Below are 18,432 nucleotides of genomic sequence, written 5' to 3' on the forward strand. Positions count from 1 at the left end.
AGGTCGTCTAAACTGGTCAATGAAGGTGGTTGAAGAGCTGGTCATCCAGGTAAAAACACACCCTACCCAGCCAACATGCTCATGTTAGGCTCAAGGTTGCTCATGTGTTGTTACTGGGACCCATCATTACTGCCCAAATGGGCCCAATCATAATCATTAATCTCACACAGGTCCCATTTAGGCCCCATGCGAGATTAATGTGGGCAGTGTACAACCCAGATCAAGGTTAACCCCATCACAGTCCCATCACTGACCCTGGTGGACATCCGTATGTGGAGCCAACGTGGAACCTGAGAACTGGTTCCCAGTTGGGCTACCCATACAGGCCCGAAAACGAACATGTAACCTAGGTATGCTGGTAAGTCAGCTGGTTAACCACCTCAAACTCTTGGCCTCAGACCATGCTGGTCGTCAAAGTGCTCATACTGGTTCACTAACTAGTTTGGTCAAGCTGCTTGACCAGGTAATACTGGTGGACCATCATGGTCAGGCTGGTCATGCTGGTCAGCCAGTTTGGTTATGACTATCTTGGTCACACTGTTCATGCTTGTAGATCAACAACCATTCCACTCAAACAAAACATGCCCTATGGTGGTCAAGAGGTAACCTGGTCAACCACCTTGACCAGTCTGAGCAGGGCTGGCGGCAGCTCTTTCCCTTGTTTAGAGCAGTCATACCAGAACCTGCCAGGCCTGGATCCACACTCACCTAGTATGGCAATGACTTCATCATCCTGGATGACCTCCAGTGACCCTGACACCACGAAGCAGAGTGTGTCCACGCTCTCCCCGGCGTGGAAGATGAGGTCACCGGGGGCGGAGTGGATGGTCTGGAACTCTACGGCCAGTGAGCGCAGGCAGCCATCACTGGCCAGCCTGAACGCGGGATGCTCGTTGAACACCTTCCTGTTCAGGTGCACGCAGATGTCCGCACGCATGTCCTTTGGACAGATGGACAACACCTGTGGACAGATGTGTCAAGCTCAAATGATGAAATCAGCCGTCTACATCTACTGCAGTAAAGAACCTTTTAAACTTTTTGAAGAACCTTGTCTACAAGTCAACCCGTTCTGATAATATTGCCAGCTATGTAACTTTTCCATGGTTTAAAGAAACTCTATGTAATGTACAAGTTCTTGAAAGAATCCTCAAAAACTAAAACAGAACCTTCAGGTCACCTTTACAAGGTTCCTCACACACATCGTTTTCAAGCATTGATTTTTTGGGGAACCAACAATGGTTTTCTGTGACACTGATGAAAGAATCTTTTGCACCACCAGCTAACAGATAAGTGACAGTTGGAGAAGGGCATCACTGCCTAATGCCAGGTGTGGGCTAGAGGGGTATAAAGCCCCCCTGGCATTGAGCTGTGAAGCAGTGGAGGGACTGTGTTCTCTGGAATGATGGATGGTGCTATAGTCAATATGTTGGGGTTGGGATGAGTTGGGGAGTTGGGGGATGAGTTGACGTGGTGATCATCCAGCATCCTGACCTCACTAATGCTCTTGTTGCAGGAGCATCCTAAAAGCAATAGCGCAACATCTAGTAGAAAGCCCTCTTCCCTGGACAGTAGAGAACAGTTACTCCAACAAAAGCAGGATCAACACTTTTTAATAGCCTTGATTTCAGAAGACACAGTGACTTTGAACTGTGTCCAAATACTTATTCTATGGAACTGAGAGCTCTGAGTGCTTCTCTGCCCTCCATTCAGGACTTGTACTGCTGAAGAACCAGAAAATGGACAGAGAAAATCCTTACGGACTCCTCGCACCCTGGTCAAAACCTATTTCAGCTGCTCCCGTCTGGCAGACACTACAGAACTATGTCCACTAAGTCTGTCAGACACAGGAACAGTTTTTACCCTCACGCCATCACCATCCTCAACAGCTGATCCCCATCATCAGCTACAGGCCACATATCTTACTGATACACCATTATTATCACTCTTATCCTACAGTTACTGAATTACTGCACCATTACTCATTTAATGTTTACACTCTCTTCTGGCTGGTCTCCCTCTGTGCACCATCAGGCCCCTGCAACTTATCCAAAATGCAGCGGCACGGGTAGTCATCAACGTTCCTAAATTCAGCCATGTCTCTCCACTGCTGTGTTCTCTCTTCACTGGCTTCCTGTAGCTGCTGCTCACATCATATTCAGAACCCTGACTCTGGCCTACAAAGCCTAGAATGGACCAGCCAGCCCCTCCGTACTTGATGGCAATGGTTAAAAGCTGATCTGCACCAAGGGCCCTTCTAGCTTCAAGTACGGCTTGGCTCGACCCACCATCCTTTAAGATCCACGGAAGACGAGCGTCCAGGCTTTTTTCTGTCCTGCACCAAAGTGGTGGAACGAACTTCCCCAGGGTGTCCAAACAGCAGAGTCCAACGCTCGCTGTCTTCAAAGCCAGACTGAAGACCCTCCTCTTCTGAGAGTACTTGGGCGAATAGCAGAGTGTTCTCCTTACTGACTTGTGTTTAGTAGAGTATTAACTTAGAGGATCTTTGAATTATTAGCCTTTTCAAACTAGCTGAGGTTTTTCTTGAGTAAATAGCAAAGCACTTTTGTAAGTCACTTTGGATAAGAGCGTCTGCTAAATGCCTTAAATGTGAATATAAATGTACACTGCTGTGTTTACACAATATTTAATCTGTATAGTGTTGCATCCTGCTGTTCTGTGAATAACACTGTAAAGCATACTGTACAGAAATGTCCTCGTATAGTCTATGTATACTGTGAATACTATTGCTCTATTGTTCTCTGTATGTTGTGTATTGTCTGTATTGTAATACTAGAGAGACACTAATAGCCGAAACAAATTCGTTATGTGTGTGAACATACTCGGCCAATAAATCTGATTCTGATTCTGGTCAATAAAGCCTTTCTGCTTTTTCGGTTTAGGAGTTAAAACAAATGGACTGTGCCTCACAATGGCTGGTAATGCAACTGGAAACCAGGCTTAAAAACAGGCTTTTTAAGCTTTCTTCCAACACAAAGACAGTTGGACAGTTGATGCAGATGGATGGAGCAATATTCTGCTCAATATACTGGAGACAAACATGGAAGCAAGCATGAAATGGAAATCAGCAATCTGAAAGTAAAATGAAGGAGTAATTACATAAATTACAGAAACACAAAGTGGGAGGCCGTGAACTGAAGAGTCATCCAGCATCTGAATCAAGGACCTCTTGCATCCTAAGTGGTGCTCACAGACAGCAGAAGATATTACATTGTTTTTTGTCCCTAATTTTCTCCGCTAGCTCCTTCTTCCTCCATCTTCACTCCGCACTTCCGTCACTTTTGAGGTTCGAAAATGTTCTATTATACACACTTTCCTTCCCTTAAAACCTCAACCTGCGCCACCGTTAAGCTTGAAGCAGTGAGCGTACCCCTGTACCCGACCCGCTGAATCACCCTCACCTTCTCCGTGTCGATGCCCTTGGTCATGGACCAGGTGGAGACGATATAGTCCATCACCCTTTCACTCAGGCCCTTGGGCACCTGGTAGAGCTTCAGGAAGTCCCTCACGTTGTTCAGCATCTCGTGGTAGCGGTTGGTGTTCGCATACATCTGCTGGAAGATGGTGGTCACGTTGCCGAAGATAGTGGCATAGAGAAGAGCTGGGGACAAGATGCAGAGACATTAGAAGCAGTCAGTGGGGAACCTCATCAAGCCAGCAGAGCCATATTTGCTCGCTATCTGGGGTATTACCATAATGAGAACATGTGATCAGCCTAACCCTAAAGCTCCAGGACAGGGATTAAGCCTAGCTTTGGACTACACAGAAATCTGTGTAGGCTCAATCCATGCACAGGAACCTGGCCTGAGGTGTCTTACAGCGGTCCCCTTTCTCCCAATTTGGTATGACCAAGCAACCCAGCTGTTCGTAGCTCCCCCTAGCACTAGCAATGCTCCCAACACTAGGAGGGTAAGGACTTAACACATGCCTCCGCCTCTTTTCAAACTATGGAGGCATGCTCTGGGCCTTTTCGGAGGAAAGCACTGAGTCCCCAGCCCCACTACACCAGAGCGAGACATCTACCCACCTGGAGAGAGCACGGCCAATTGTGCCCTCTCTGACTCCGGCTGCTGATGGCAAAGCGCAACGGCTCGGGATTCGACCTCTTGACCCCGGGCCACAGCGGCAACATGTTAGACCCACTTGAGCCACTTGCAGCTACGCTCCTTCCTGACTTTTGACTCCTGTCATCACTGATATCTCTACACAGCTAAAGGTAAAAGGCGAAGGACGGATGACGGCTCATCAAAATCCAACAGTCAATCCAGTTTAGTTCCATTCAGCTTTACTTTTAGGGCGGATCTTCAAACAGGCATGTTCCAAAAGCAGCTTCTAAGAGTCCCAGAACCACGTTTTTAAGAACATGACCTGGTTAATCTGACGTGAAGAAATGTGAGACTACATGAATTTCATCTTCACGGGAAACTTGCAACGTTAGCACGGTACCCCCATGGTAACATGCTGCTTTTCTCCATGGCAACCTCCCCTAAAATAGTTCAGCAAACACTTCAGAGCCACTCACGACCAATAAAGAGAGAATAAAAAGTAGGAAATATGAGGGGGGAGGGTGAAACCAGGAGACAGAAAGACAAGGAGCGCTAGGATTAAGTGATTCAGATCACAGCCTGAGATCCAACTGAGTCAACAACGGCATGCTGCTGAGAGTTGTCTTCTCACCTGTTAAGAGTCACTCAGACTCATGGGAAGGTCATGAAAGTAATCTTATTGATTCAGCCTCCCTGAAAACACACAAACCTCCCAGCCAGGTTCATTTTACCGCTCGCAGAAGTAATCCCACAAGAGACTAGAGGGAGCGCTACTTAACTGTCTCTGCCTGGAGAAGACTGGAATTCCAGAGAACCACAATCTGAGCCATTTCCACCAAATGGAGGATCCCTGGAAATGTTGCAAACAGTCCCTGAAGCGGCTGGCCCACTACAATTCGGTGCTATGTCCAATACTTTTGGGTTAAGTTTATCATGAGTTGGGGGGTGAGCTCATGTGGTAATCAGCATCCAACACCCTAACCTCACTAGTGCTCTTAATAACCAGAACAATGTAAACAATGAACAGGTGTCCCAAAACTTTTGTCTATTTAGCGTATTTAAATGCAGTGAAAGCTGTTCCTTTACAGGCAAACCAAGGCTGAAAGCAGGAGTGGATGTGTTACACAAAAGCCATCAGGAAGACACTGGGTCACTCTCAGGGGGTTGAGCAAACAGCAGATAATGAGGCCTAAGAGGACTTCGCTAATAGGCACAGCGAGAGAAACAGGGAGTAATAGACTGGGAGAGAGAGACGCTTGCACCCTGACAAACAAAATAAAAAGCTGCAGAGGGATTTCAGACAATAACAGTTTAAATGGAGCTGCTTAACCGAGCTTACAAATCCCCATCCAGCCTTCCTTAATCTAGCTATTCGCTTTCTAGTGGATGAAGGACACGATGCAGGCCTCATTTATCCAGCACTGCTTCCAGGAACGTGTCAGAGACCTCCTTCGTCATCTACTTCATCTGCAGTCCAAACGACCCTTAAGTACCGAAGTTCTTCGCTTTTCTGAGAAGGTCGGATAGAAGATAATCTATGTGCATTAGATTCGGAGAACATGGGAACCCTAACAACCCTCTATAAAAGACCTGGTAGACTGCTGCCTGCCATCAGCAGCCGGAGCCTGAGAGGGCACAACTGGCCTTGCTCTCCCGGGGTGGGTGGACGGCTCCCTCTGTCTCTTTACCCACACCACTCCAGAGTGATGCTGACCGGCCCAGGCGCCTGTTAGCCGATGCATCAGAGCTGGGTAGCCGATGCTTTCCTCAGAGCATGCTGGTTGTCCAGTGACGTTGCATTGGTGACAGTTTGAAAAAAGAGGCGGTGGCTGGTTGTACAGGTGTCGGAGGGTGTCAGTCCTCACCCTCCCAGTGTCAAGAGCATTAGGCGGAGAGTACCAACGAGTCGGGGGGGGAGAGTACTAACTACAGGGTCGGGTAATTGGTTACTTGTGGCTCTCAGAATAAGGGGCTGACCACCCCAGAGTCCAGACTTCAAAATCATTAAATGTGTTTGGGAAGGAGTTGAATAGTAAAATGCAGAAAATGCCCCCGACTTCTAAGGATAGACTTTGGAGGTGTTAAAAGAGCTCCCTGCAGATTTCAGACCAGCATCTCCACCATGTTTAACAGGTAAGGTGGTATGGTTTGTATCTCGGACTGAAGGTGGGTCTCCTGAAAGCACTGGAGGCAGGCAAATACAGGCTTCTGCACATACACACACACATACAGCGGTTACTCAGTGCTGACGTCCTTGGACATGTTGTGCTTCCCAAAACTGTCCAGAGTTGGTCAGGTCAGAGGAATAGCGGTCACTGCTTGTTCCAGTAACACAAAGTCCTCTCATCCTGCTCCATCAGGTCAAGCAATCCTGCTGAACTACACTCCATTACGTTTCCTCTAATGTCAGCATGACTCACATGTCCAAGACTTTCCTACTCAAGTGTATATTACATTAAACGTCCACTTTATCAGAAACACCTACCTTCAGCCTCCACTTACTGGCCACTTTATTAGAAACACCTACCTTGTGCTAGACTCTACCCCTACCCTACCTTTATTAGAAACCCCTACCTTATACTTTTACTCACTGGCCACTTTATTAGAAACACATACCTTGTGCTTTCAATCACTGGCCACTTTATCAGAAACAACTACCGTGCATTTTTAAACATCTGGACTCGGACTAACGGGCAGAGGAAGTCTTTATGACTTTGAAGCGAGGAAAAGTTCGTTTATAAATAACCTCAGAACGGCTCGATAATGTCGGTGCTGTATCTGTGGGTCGCACTCACACCCGCTTGCTCAGCATACCAGCGCCTCCTGCTCTCTCACATCGTCCACTGATCGAATTAAACAGGTCATTAAACCCAACTCTAAGTCTGAGGGGTGAGTGGGTGAGAGCGAAAGAGAGAGAAAAGAGGGAAAAGGAGATGGAGAGTGGCTGTCGAAACAGGGCAGACTGTCCTTCCTCCACAGCGTCTGATCTGCCTCTGCTCTGAAGGGACTGAAATCGATCCCGTCTTTAAAGAGCTGAGAAAGGGAGGAAACTTCTCTCTGTGTTCATGATCAATACCGAAGCAGATCAGGAGAAACTCTGCGCGGGAAGAAGAAAGAATTATTGATCCTGAGCTCCCCCTACAGTCAGGACCTGGAATTCTCACTTTGAGCAATCACAACTAAAAGGGACACGCTTTTCACGTGCATTTCTGGACAAGCTGAGAGATACCAACTGATACTGATGTGGAATGAGAAGGGCGGTAGAATGCTATGACAGGATTTTACATGGATATGACTAGGGTTACGCAGCGCTAAGCAGTTCTCGCGAGCGTTTCCTCCTCCAGAGTGCCGTTGGCTGTTAGCCGTTGTACCGAGCCCAAAGGTGCAACGATAGTGGCACTATTCTGCCCATTACAGATTACAGTGGGAGGTGCATCAACATGATTCTGAGACTGTTAAGTTAAAAATGCTACATAATGCTGCTTTAAAAAAGCTTATATTTCATACAAGTTAGCATCATGCTAATTTGGTACTACCAATTAACCCACCCATTCGTAGCTCCCCCTAGAACTATCAATGCTATGGGATGGTAAGGACGGTAAGGCCACTGCCACTGCCAGGTAGTAAATATATGAACACTCACATCCCACCATCATCATGGCCACCGAGAAGATTTTCTCCCCATCCGTGGTGGGCGCGATGTTCCCGAACCCGATGGTGGTTAGACTCGTCATGGTGAAATAGAGTGAAGTGATGTAGAGAGAATGCTTCCCAGGGCCGCCTTCCCATTGGCCAGAGCCGCTGGCGTTGTAGCGGTACGGCGAGCCGATGCTGGTCGCTAACTGGTAGAGCCAGCTGTCCGTCTTGATGGTATTGGTGAGCTCATCGATTACCTCGTAGTCTCCAATGCTGTACCAGATGCAGGCTAGCCAATGAGCCACCAGTCCAAACACGCACACTAGTAAGACCAGGACAGCCGCACCGTACTCCAGGTAGTGGTCCAGTTTCCTCGCCACGCGGCCCAAGCGCAGCAACCGCACTACCTTCAGGGAGCTGAACAAGCTGCTGATGCCCTGAAAGTCAACAAACAACAAATGTTTATTGGTTAACTGCAATTAAGGTACACATATGGACAAAATTGTTGGTACCATTCGGTTAATGAAAGAAAAACCCACAATAGTCACAGAAATAACATGAATCTGACAAAAGTAATAATAAATAAAAATTCTATGAAAATAAACAAATGAAAATCCGACATTGATTTTGAACCATGCTATGTTCACAGACGGAAAAATGAAGCATATCAAGAAAAGAACACTGTCCCTACTGTAAAACATGGAGGAGGCTCTGTTATGTTCTGGGGCTGCTTTGCTGCATCTGGCACAGGGTGTCTTGAATCTGTGCAGGGTACAATGAAATCTCAAGACTATCAAGGGATTCTAGAGAGGAATGTGCTGCCTGGTGTCAGGTCATGGGTCTTTCAACAGGATAATAACCCAAAACACACAGCTAAAAACACCCAAGAATGACTAAGAGGAAAACATTGGACTATTCTATGAGTTTATTTTTTTTAATAATTCTGTTGAAGCATGGTTGAAAAGCAATATCTGACTTTAATTAGTTATTTTTCATAGCATTTTTATTTACCAACAATTTTGTCCATGTGTGTAATTCAAGGTTGACGCTAAGGCAGCTATCCAGGTCCCCAAACCATAATACCGCCACCACCATGCTTCACTGATATTGTTAGTATTGGTATTGCCGGTGACCCCTTGCAATCCCTGTACCCAGACAGCGGGTACCTTCAATTGATTCACAAAGACAAGCTGGCTCTGTAGATGCTGCTTCCTGGTAGTATGGCTTGTCCAGATGACCCTTTAGGCAAAGAATTAGCCTTTTGGCTACATAGTACCTAACTAGCTAAGATTCCAGTAAACTAGCTTACTGCTACTAGCCAAACCATGTACACATGACCCTGTAGTAGGACATGCTCATGCCTACAAACAAGCTGCAAACTAGTTCTTAATAGGGGCGTAAGAAAATATCAATATATCGAAGTATTGTGATATTGTGTTTTGCAATGATGTATCGATTCTCAAAATTACAGTATTGATTTTTAATAAATGGGGCAGTTTGGCCCCAAAAATGCTGATCAGTCCACCTCTCAATCAAGAAAATATCTTATATATATAGAAAATACCTAATATATATTAGCCTGGGCTGGTTAAGGAAATAAAGGGGGCATGAAAAAAACACTGGGACCAGAACAGGAGCCAAAAACCTGCGGGGAACTGAAGTGTAGCTCAAGGAAAGATGCTAAAAGCACCTCAAAAGACCCTTCTGGTAGAAAAGTGAGTAGACTAGTAAAGCTCTGGAGGACTTCATCAGTTTACAGGTCGTTCACACCAAAAATAGGTCCTTTATTTACACCAATCAGCCAGAACATTAAAACCAGTAGCGTGAATTGAGGAAAATTACTTTGCGAATGACCTTGTTCCAATGTCACCCATCAAGGGGTGGATGTATCGTATCCATTAAAGCATCTACAAGGACAGATACGCTACAAACAGACTGAATTTGCCATCCGGCCTGTTTGTTAAATTGCTTCCTTCGCTTCCGAGTGCAGCAAACAGCCTGTGAAGCTCAGCTCATTATGAAGCAAATGCATGCAGCCTGGCACATTATAGCCATTTATGAATTAAGATGAAGTATGAATTTTAGAATGTATGATTTTTTTTTTTTTCGTTGGAAGCCAAAAGCAAAACAGTAGAGATGATGAGGAGGAAAATGCCCTGGAAAATAATTCAAAGCCATATGAAATTCAGAAAACGAGAGAGGTTTGCTTAAGGACATCCCAAGTTCATTAAAAGCAATGACTACTACAAACCGCAAAATCGTAAAACACCCAGAAACGGCTCATTATGGAGAAACTCACCAACCTGCATCACTTTACAGTGCTGATGAACGGAAGCAGGTGTCTCCACAACACAATTTTCTTTACTATCCAAACCTAAAATCGAGCCGACACGCTTCTGGGGGTTATACTAAACAGTCAACAATGGCAAAACAGTGGCGACTAGTAAAGCTCTGGAGGACTTCCTACAAAAACTGTTTTTCTATGGCATCAATCAAAGAAAAACTGATGCTAATGCTAATTCACTGTGTCCAAACTCATTATAAAATGCTTAAAACCCCCCAGCATGAAGTGTGGAGGAGGGGAACTGTGGTCTCTAGAGTGATGGAGCTCCAGCCATTACTTTCGGATTAAGTTTGAGCGTCATCAGTGCTAACTGATGCTCGTATAAGATGCTACATGCAATCAAACCCTCACCGCAATGTTCTAGCACTTAGTATAAAGCTGTCCCAAAACTGTGGAGGCTGTGAGTGGGGGGGAAGAGCACCATCTACCCACCCAAGAGAGAGCGAGACCTCGGCTGTGATGGCTAGCAGCATGACCGGGACCAGCGATTTTACAGGCCTTAAACTACTCAGACGTCTGATTCCAATCACTGCCACTGTAAACAATTCTGACGGGGAGCGTTTCGCACCAAACCCAATGTTACCTGTTTCGTTAAGCATAACACTGTAAAACTGGATGCTTGTAGCTTTTAGTTTTTTGAAGGCTGAAGGCCTGTCGGTTAGCTGACCATGTTTCTGTGGGTGAAGCAGGATAAAGATGTTCGTGTTAGCCGGAAAAAAACCTTGGAAGTGCCGTTTGGTGGCTAAGTGGAAAACACGTTAAAAAAAAGCTAAGCATATTTAGGCTATTTAAGCTAATTCAGGATCTACAGTGAGATTAAAGGATTTTGCTCCGGGCGCTAAAGTGTAGCGGGTGTGTATATACATATATATATATATATATATATATATATATATATATATACACACACACACACACACACACACGTTAAAGACCTCAACCTCATCACAGACCTCCCATAGGAACATATATCTGATCAACTCGTAACGAACAGAGATTAAACCACATGACCAGGAGCTTCAACACTCGATGGCGGCTGTAAACACCACTACACAGGGCTTATTCAGGCTTTTTCAGGTGAAAGAGCCGGTAGGTGCACTGATTTAGCTCACGTCACACATCCCTGACTAACTCCCAGCTTCGGGGATGTGGGTTGCAAAATGGCTAACAACCCTGCCGGTCATATCACTGCTTCTAAATAAGGCTTTAAAGGAGCACTTTGGCCCAAACATCAATCGCCTATTTAACTCCTTTATTGGTGCCACAACAGCCCTGACAGTGAGATTTTCCAGATCAAACACTAAGAAAACCCCCTACTGAGTATGTATTATGAAAGTGAGAGGAGCCTTTGAAAAACTACTATTAAAAAAGTGCTTTGGGGTGGATTACCGGGGACGTTTAACTGCCCCCCCACTTGATGCTAATGCATGCTGGGCATTGTAGTGGGAGACTGATGAGGCTGAAAGAGGCAATCCTGAAATGGAAGAGTAGAGGCTGTTCCTGGGCCAAAAGGGGGTGTTCATAGCCCTCACTTCAGAAGAATGCCAGATCTACTGATAATCCAGCTTCCGCAGCTTCATCGAGGCCTCAACAGACTGGATGCTACTGCTTATATGACCTGTGCAAATGCTACAGCAGCTGTGCAGGAGGGTGACCCCCTACAGCTACAAAAAAGGTCATGATCGATTGAGCCTGGGCTGGATAAGGGAATAAGGGGGCTTGAAAAAAAAAACTGGAACCAGGACAGGAACCAAAAACCTGCGGGGAACTGAAGCAAAGCTGTATTAGGCAGCAAGTGAGCGGTCAGATCTTGAAGGTGAGGAAGGTGTTGGACAAGCAAAAGAACCTGAGACAATCCGTGATGTTCTAGACATCTCCGAAACATCCGGCAGGTCTTGTGGGGCCTTTCCAGTGGGCAGTACCGATTAAAAAAGCGACCCATGGAAGGACAGCCGGTGAACCAATGGCAGGGTCAAGGGTGTCCACTGATTAATGATTAACATTGATGAGGAGTGTTCCAGACTGGTCAAGTCCAGGGGACCCTTGCAAGGGACTGGTACCCTGCCTTGCACTCACAGAGATTCTGGCTAGGCCCCGGGCCCACCGATATCCTGACGAAGATGGATGGACAGTGCAGGCTAACTTGTGGCTAGAAGAAGAAACGTCTGCTAACTTAAGAGAGCCTTCGTGAACGTGAGTTCCACCACCTTCCCAGCTCCATCTCGAGTGCTGAGCTGTCAGCGTGCTCGTCATTAACTACAGAACCTTTTGACCTTCGGTTGGCTGTGAAAGCTGTGTGAAACTTGGGCCAACGCCGTATGGTCAATTAGCCAAACTCAGACTGAGCTACATTTAACAGGACAGACTGATGTGGCCAGCGTTCACCCTCTCCATTACCGCCACCGCTCCACCAACGCTTCCCTACTGAGCACAGTCCTGGCCTTTTTTACGTTCTATCAGGTTCTCTCTCTCTCTCTCTCGCTCTCTCTCTCTCTCTCTCTCTCTCTCTCTCTCCACAAGGAGGATCAATTAATCTCCACAAGTATTGATCTCTCCAAAGCTGTGCAAATCCTCAGGCTTTGGTCCGTTTGAAGAGGCTTGAGGGAGCAGCAGCTCAGCTGTTCTGAGAGAAATACCAGACTCCCAGCAGGGGAGGCCTTTTCACCTGATGCTACGATGCAGAATATTTAACAGACTGAGTGACAGTTAGTGATTAGCATTGCTCTGCTTTACCTGCACCACCTCTCATTCCAGTCCCTCCGAGACTGTTAGAGGTTCCAGCTGCTAAACTGAAGAGTAGCCTGGCTGTATCCAGCAGATCCCACTGATCCAGGGTTTTAGTTTTTGGGTCAGGGTTAAAGTTAGTGCTTAGGTTTAGGTTTTGGGTTATCAGAGTTAGGGTTAGGGTCAGGTTCAGGCTCTGGTTTGACGTCGAGGTTAAGGTTAGGTTCAGGGTTTTTGGTTAAAATTAAGGTTAGGTTTAAGATTGGCCTTAAGGCCAGTTTTAGGTTCTGGTTTTGGGTTGTAGTTAAGGTTTAGGTTAGGTTTAGGTTTAGGTTTTGGGTTGGAGGTAGGGTTGGTGCAACGTTTTGGGTAAAGGTTAAGGTTAAGTTCAGGTTTAAGCTTTGGGCTGAAGGTAGGGTTAGGTTCAGGTTTAGGTTAGGGTCAGTTTTAGGCTCTGGCTTTGGGTTGAAGGTAGGGTAAGGGTTAGGTTCAGGTTTATGCTTTGGGTTGAGGTTAAAGTTAGGATTAGGTTTAGGTTTGATGTTATGGTCAGTGTTCAGTTCTGGGTTTGGGCTAAGTTAGTTTTGGGTTAGGTTAAGGTTTCGGGTTTAAAGTAGGGTTGGTGCTATGTTTTGGGTAAAGATTAAGGTTAGGTTCAGGTTTAAGCTTTGGGCTGACATCAAGGTTAGGATTAGGTTTAGTTTTGACTTTAAGGTCAGTGTTAGATTCTGGTTTTGTGTTGATAAGGTTTGGGTTAGGTTCAGATTGAAGTTTTGGGTTAAAGGTATGGTTAGTACTAGATTTTGGGAAAAGGTTTAGGTTAGGGTTAGGTTCAGGTCTAAGTTTTGGGTTGAAGTTAATTTTAAGGTTAGGATCAGGATTAATGTTGGGTTGAAATAAAGGTTAGGGTTAGATTTAGAATTGACGTTATGGACAGTTTTAGGTTCTGGTTTTGGGTTAAAGGTTTGGGTTAGGTTTAGGTTTATGTTTGGGTTGAAGTTCATTTTAAGGTTAGGATCAGGTTTAAGTCTGGGTTGAAGTTATGTTTTGGGTTAGGTTCAGGTTCAAGTCTGAGTTGAAATTAAGGTTTGGGTTTGGATCAGGTTTAAGCTTTGGGTTGAGGTTAAGATTAGGATTAGGTTTAGGATTGATGTTATGGTGAGTTTTAGGTTCGGGTTTTGGGACGAAGTTATGGTTTGGGTTAAGTTCAGGTTTAAGTTTGGGTTGAATTTAGGATTAGTACTAGGTTTTGGGTAAAGGTAAAGTCTAGGTTCAGGTTCAAGCTTTGAGTTGAAGGCTAGTGTAATGTTTGATGCCAACACACACATATACACATGCCACAGCGTACTGCTCCGTTTACCTCATCCACGTTCTCAAAAGCGTTGATGATGTCGTAGGGCAAACACGAGAGCAGGTCAATGACGAACCAGGTCTTCAGATAGTTCATCCGAATGAGCTTGGGGTCAGAGATCACCTCGCCTCCAGGCCCCACGAACGTGGTGTGGAAGTTCAGCACAATATCCACCAGGAAGATGACGTCCACCACGCTGTCCAGCACCAGCCAGGTCACATTGTTCTGCTTGGTCTTGAAGGAGACGTTGTAGGGCACCATGATGGCCGTGTAGAAGGTGAGGATGAGGATGACCCAGTCCCAGGTAGTCTTGAAGGTGCAGTAGTGCAGGATGATGTGAGGGGGTGTTTTGGGAGCCTCCTGCTTGTACTGGGGCAGAATGTCAGAGCCCAGCTGAAACACCTGAGAGAGCAGAGAAGACCAAGTTCAACAGCAAAGCAATGGTTTCAGTTTCTACAAGTGTGGTGTTTTGTTTCTGGGACTGGACCTAATCTCTACCTCATTCATTCCAAGACCTCCCCCTGACTGTGATTGGTTCTAATAGGGCCTCACTTTTTAAGACCCCCGACTGCAATTTGTCATAATCACCGCATTATTTAATTGGAGACCTCCTCCTGACTGCGATTGGTCCTAATAACTGCCTCGTTTATTCCAAGACCTTTCCCTCTGACTCCAATTAATTCCAAATACCACCTCATTTTCTCCATAACCTCCCCCTGTCTGCAACTGGTCCTAATCACTGTCTAATTTATTCTGAGGTCTTCCCCTCTAACTGTGATTGGTCCTAGTCATTGCCTCGTTTATTCTGAGACCTCCCCCCGGACTGCGACTGGTCCTAATCAATTCCCTTGTTTTTTCCAGAGACCTCCCCCTGACTGTCACTGGTCCTAATCACTGCCTCATTTTTTTCCAGAGACCTCCCCCTGACTGCGACTGGTCCTAATCACTGTCTAATATATTCTGAGGTCTTCCCCTCTAACTGTGATTGGTCCTAGTCATTGCCTCATTTATTCGGAGACCTCCCACTGACTGCAATTGGTCCTAATCACTGCCTCGTTTTTTTCCAGAGCCCTCCCCTGACTGCGACTGGTCCTAATCACTGCCTTGCTTATAAAAAAGACCTCCCCCTGACTGGTTCTAATCACAACCTCATTTATCTCCCTAACTATGCCTGGTCCTAATCACCGCCTTCTTCATTCCAAGACCTGGGGGTGGTCCTAATCACAACCTTATTTATTACTCTTGACAAAGACTGGTCCACTACCTTGTTTATTCCAAGACCTCAGACTGCAATTGGACTTTAAGTGGCCCCCTGAGTGGGATTGGTCCTAATCACCACTTTGTTTATAGTGACACAGGTAGACCCAAGCACTAAGGACTCTAAATAAATACATTAAAAACTTTCCAAATGTAGTCAATCAGACAAGACCTGTTCGGCCAAAGTCTAATACATACAGTCTCAGACACCAAACTATTCAGGATACTCAGGATCCACCCCCCCTCTGACCACCCGACAACAGCCCCCCCACAGAAGGGAACAAATGAGATTGAATTAGAGAAAGAGAGAGAAAGAGAGAGAGAGAGAGAGACAGAGAGAGAGAGTGTGAATAATTAATGTTTCTGCCGGTACAGCTGCAGGAGCTGCACACTGTACACTGACACTCGTCCAGGGAGAGTGTGTGCGTGATTCAGTTGCAATGATGCCCTTCTGTAAATGCATATGCTCTGTGTCTGTGTGTGTGTGTGTGTGTGTGTGTGTGTGTGTGTGTGTGCGTGCACCTGTGGTTCTGTTACAAATTTGTCCTTGTAACAGACGGTGTAACTTTCTGTGTGTTGAAGGGTGTAAGACAATACGCGTGCAAGTAAGCAGAGGCAGCCGTCGTAGCAGTAAAACCTCATATGTCCTTTATGATCCCAAAAAGCTTAACAACAGGTTTTCTTCCTTTCTGGAGTCAAATCCTGAGTATCAGACGCTACCATTACCAGTCCGATAAAACTACTGCACTGGTAAATAAGCTGCTTAAGCCCCTCATACCAGCATCCACCAACTCCACCGACCATAAATACCAGTATCCATCCATACTGACATCCATCCATACCAGTATCCATCCATATAGACATCCATCCATACCAGTATCCATCCATATAGACACCCATTCGTACCAGTATCCATCCATATAGACACCCATTCATACCAGTACCATCCATATAGACACCCATTCGTACCAGTATCCATCCATACTGACACCCATTCATACCAGCATCCATCCATACTGACACCCATTCATACCAGTATCCATCCATACAGACACCAATTCATATAGACACCCATTCATACCAGTATCCATCCATATAGACACCCATTCGTACTACTAACCGTCCATACTGACACCCATCCATACCAGTATCCATCCATACAGACACCAATTCATATAGACACCCATTCATACCAGTATCCATCCATATAGACACCCATTCGTACCAGTATCCATCCATATAGACACCCATCCATACCAGTATCCATCCATATAGATACCCATCCATACCAGTATCCATCCATACTGACACCCATCCATACCAGTATCCATCCATACTGACACCCATCCATACCAGTATCCATCCATATAAACACCCATTCACACCAGTATCCATCCATATAGACACCCATCCAGACCAGTATCCATCCATATAAACACCCATTCATACCAGTATCCATCCATATAGACACCCATTCAGACCAGTATCCATCCATATAAACACCCATTCATACCAGTATCCATCCATACTGACACCCATTCATACCAGTATCCATCCATACTGACACCCATCCATACCAGTATCCATCCATATAGACACCCATCCATACCAGTGACCATCCACAAATACTGACACCCAATAATACTAGCAGCCATGAATAGCAGCCATGAACAGACAGCCACTGATCCCAGTATCCATGGTGATATCCCTGTTCTAACACACTACAACTCACCTGCTAATCAACAAGATAGGGACTGTGGGCAGAAATTGACCAATCACGATAGGGCTATCGGGGGCTGACCAACTGTACAACAGCAAACTGGCCTCAGTTTGTAACTGTAGGCGGAGCTCATAGAGGGAACAGGGGGTGGAAGGTATAAGGTTCTCGTGGATGGTAGACTCTCTCTCACACACACACACACACTTCCTACTGAATCTGAGCATGTGTAAATGTGTGTGCCCACTCACCTCTGCAAGTCGGGAGTGTTTGTGTGAGGTGACATCAGTCTTGTTCATAGGCGTCAACTGCTGGATGGTGCTCTTGCTGTTGGTCAGGGCTCGGGTCAGCCTCGCAAACTTAGTCCAACCTGCAGGACGACACAACCAGTAAAACATTAACACCCCCAACTGGAATTCAGGCTCAAATCCTAAGTAATGGTTTGTGGTGGTTATCTGCTCCATTAGAACTGATGCTCAACAGGCTCTAACACTGTATGGACAACATCTGTCAGGTACAGATGTTGGAAGCTCAGTTCTGGTCCTTAAAGGGCATTGAACCTCATTCCCAAGATCCTGGTTGGAGCTCCGCCACTCCAGAGAATGCAGTTGTTGAGAATGCATGTTGTAGATGCTCTAGATCTCCCTGTTCTTCTGAGAACACTGCACACGACACAGTTTGACGCAAGTGCTTGATGAACTACTTAACGAAGACATCAGTCTCCATGAAGATTCCCATGTTAGCGCCAGCAGTTAGCAGTTTAGGACCCCCGTAACGTTCCTAATGAGCTCCAGGGTCACCACTAAACCCTTCGCACCTGTATAGAGGCTACATCTCCAGTCTGCAGTGCAATCAAACCACCCTCAGTTCATCAACAATTTACAAGAGGAGGAGGCTTTGAGAATATTTGGTCAGGCAGGGATGAAGATGTCTGAGTAAGTGAAGGTCCAGGAGATATTTCTCAGAAACTTCCTGTTCCCTGAAACCATTAGTTGGACCTACAGGTACAATAAGCGATGCCAACTGGACAGATATCAAATCAAAATAGTATTTTTACAGTCGGTTTATTTAAGGCATCTCACTGAAGCTCACTGGAGGAAAGTAGATGTTACTTAGACTGAGGAAGGTTTGCAGAGCACCATGGCAACTGGAAGTGGAGGATTTCTGAGAACTGGGTAACTGGAGGTCCATGCTGAAATGTCACCCTGAGAAAGGCCATGATTTCAATCATTTTTGATTCTGGAGTTTGATCCACTTCATAGGCCAAACCATCATCTGAATATTGTTTGTAAAATGCCCTCACTGACATGACCTCATTGCTTCCACTTAGGAGAATCCC

General features: G+C 45.8%; 1 protein-coding gene across 1 annotated transcript in view; it reads right to left on the reverse strand.

Moving 5' to 3' along the window:
* Positions 1-18,432, reverse strand: part of kcnh5b (potassium voltage-gated channel, subfamily H (eag-related), member 5b) — a 44,767-nt gene that overhangs the window by 16,349 nt on the left and 9,986 nt on the right. Inside the window, exons 5-9 of the mRNA XM_072677331.1 lie at positions 17,345-17,463; positions 14,129-14,521; positions 7,708-8,137; positions 3,420-3,619; positions 709-961 (exon numbers count right to left, since the gene is read on the reverse strand). Coding sequence (XP_072533432.1) covers positions 709-961; positions 3,420-3,619; positions 7,708-8,137; positions 14,129-14,521; positions 17,345-17,463 — 1,395 coding nt within the window. The remainder of the gene's footprint in view (positions 1-708; positions 962-3,419; positions 3,620-7,707; positions 8,138-14,128; positions 14,522-17,344; positions 17,464-18,432) is intronic.

Source organism: Salminus brasiliensis, chromosome 4 (genome assembly GCF_030463535.1).
Source record: "Salminus brasiliensis chromosome 4, fSalBra1.hap2, whole genome shotgun sequence".
Taxonomy (NCBI): Eukaryota; Metazoa; Chordata; class Actinopteri; order Characiformes; family Bryconidae; genus Salminus; species Salminus brasiliensis.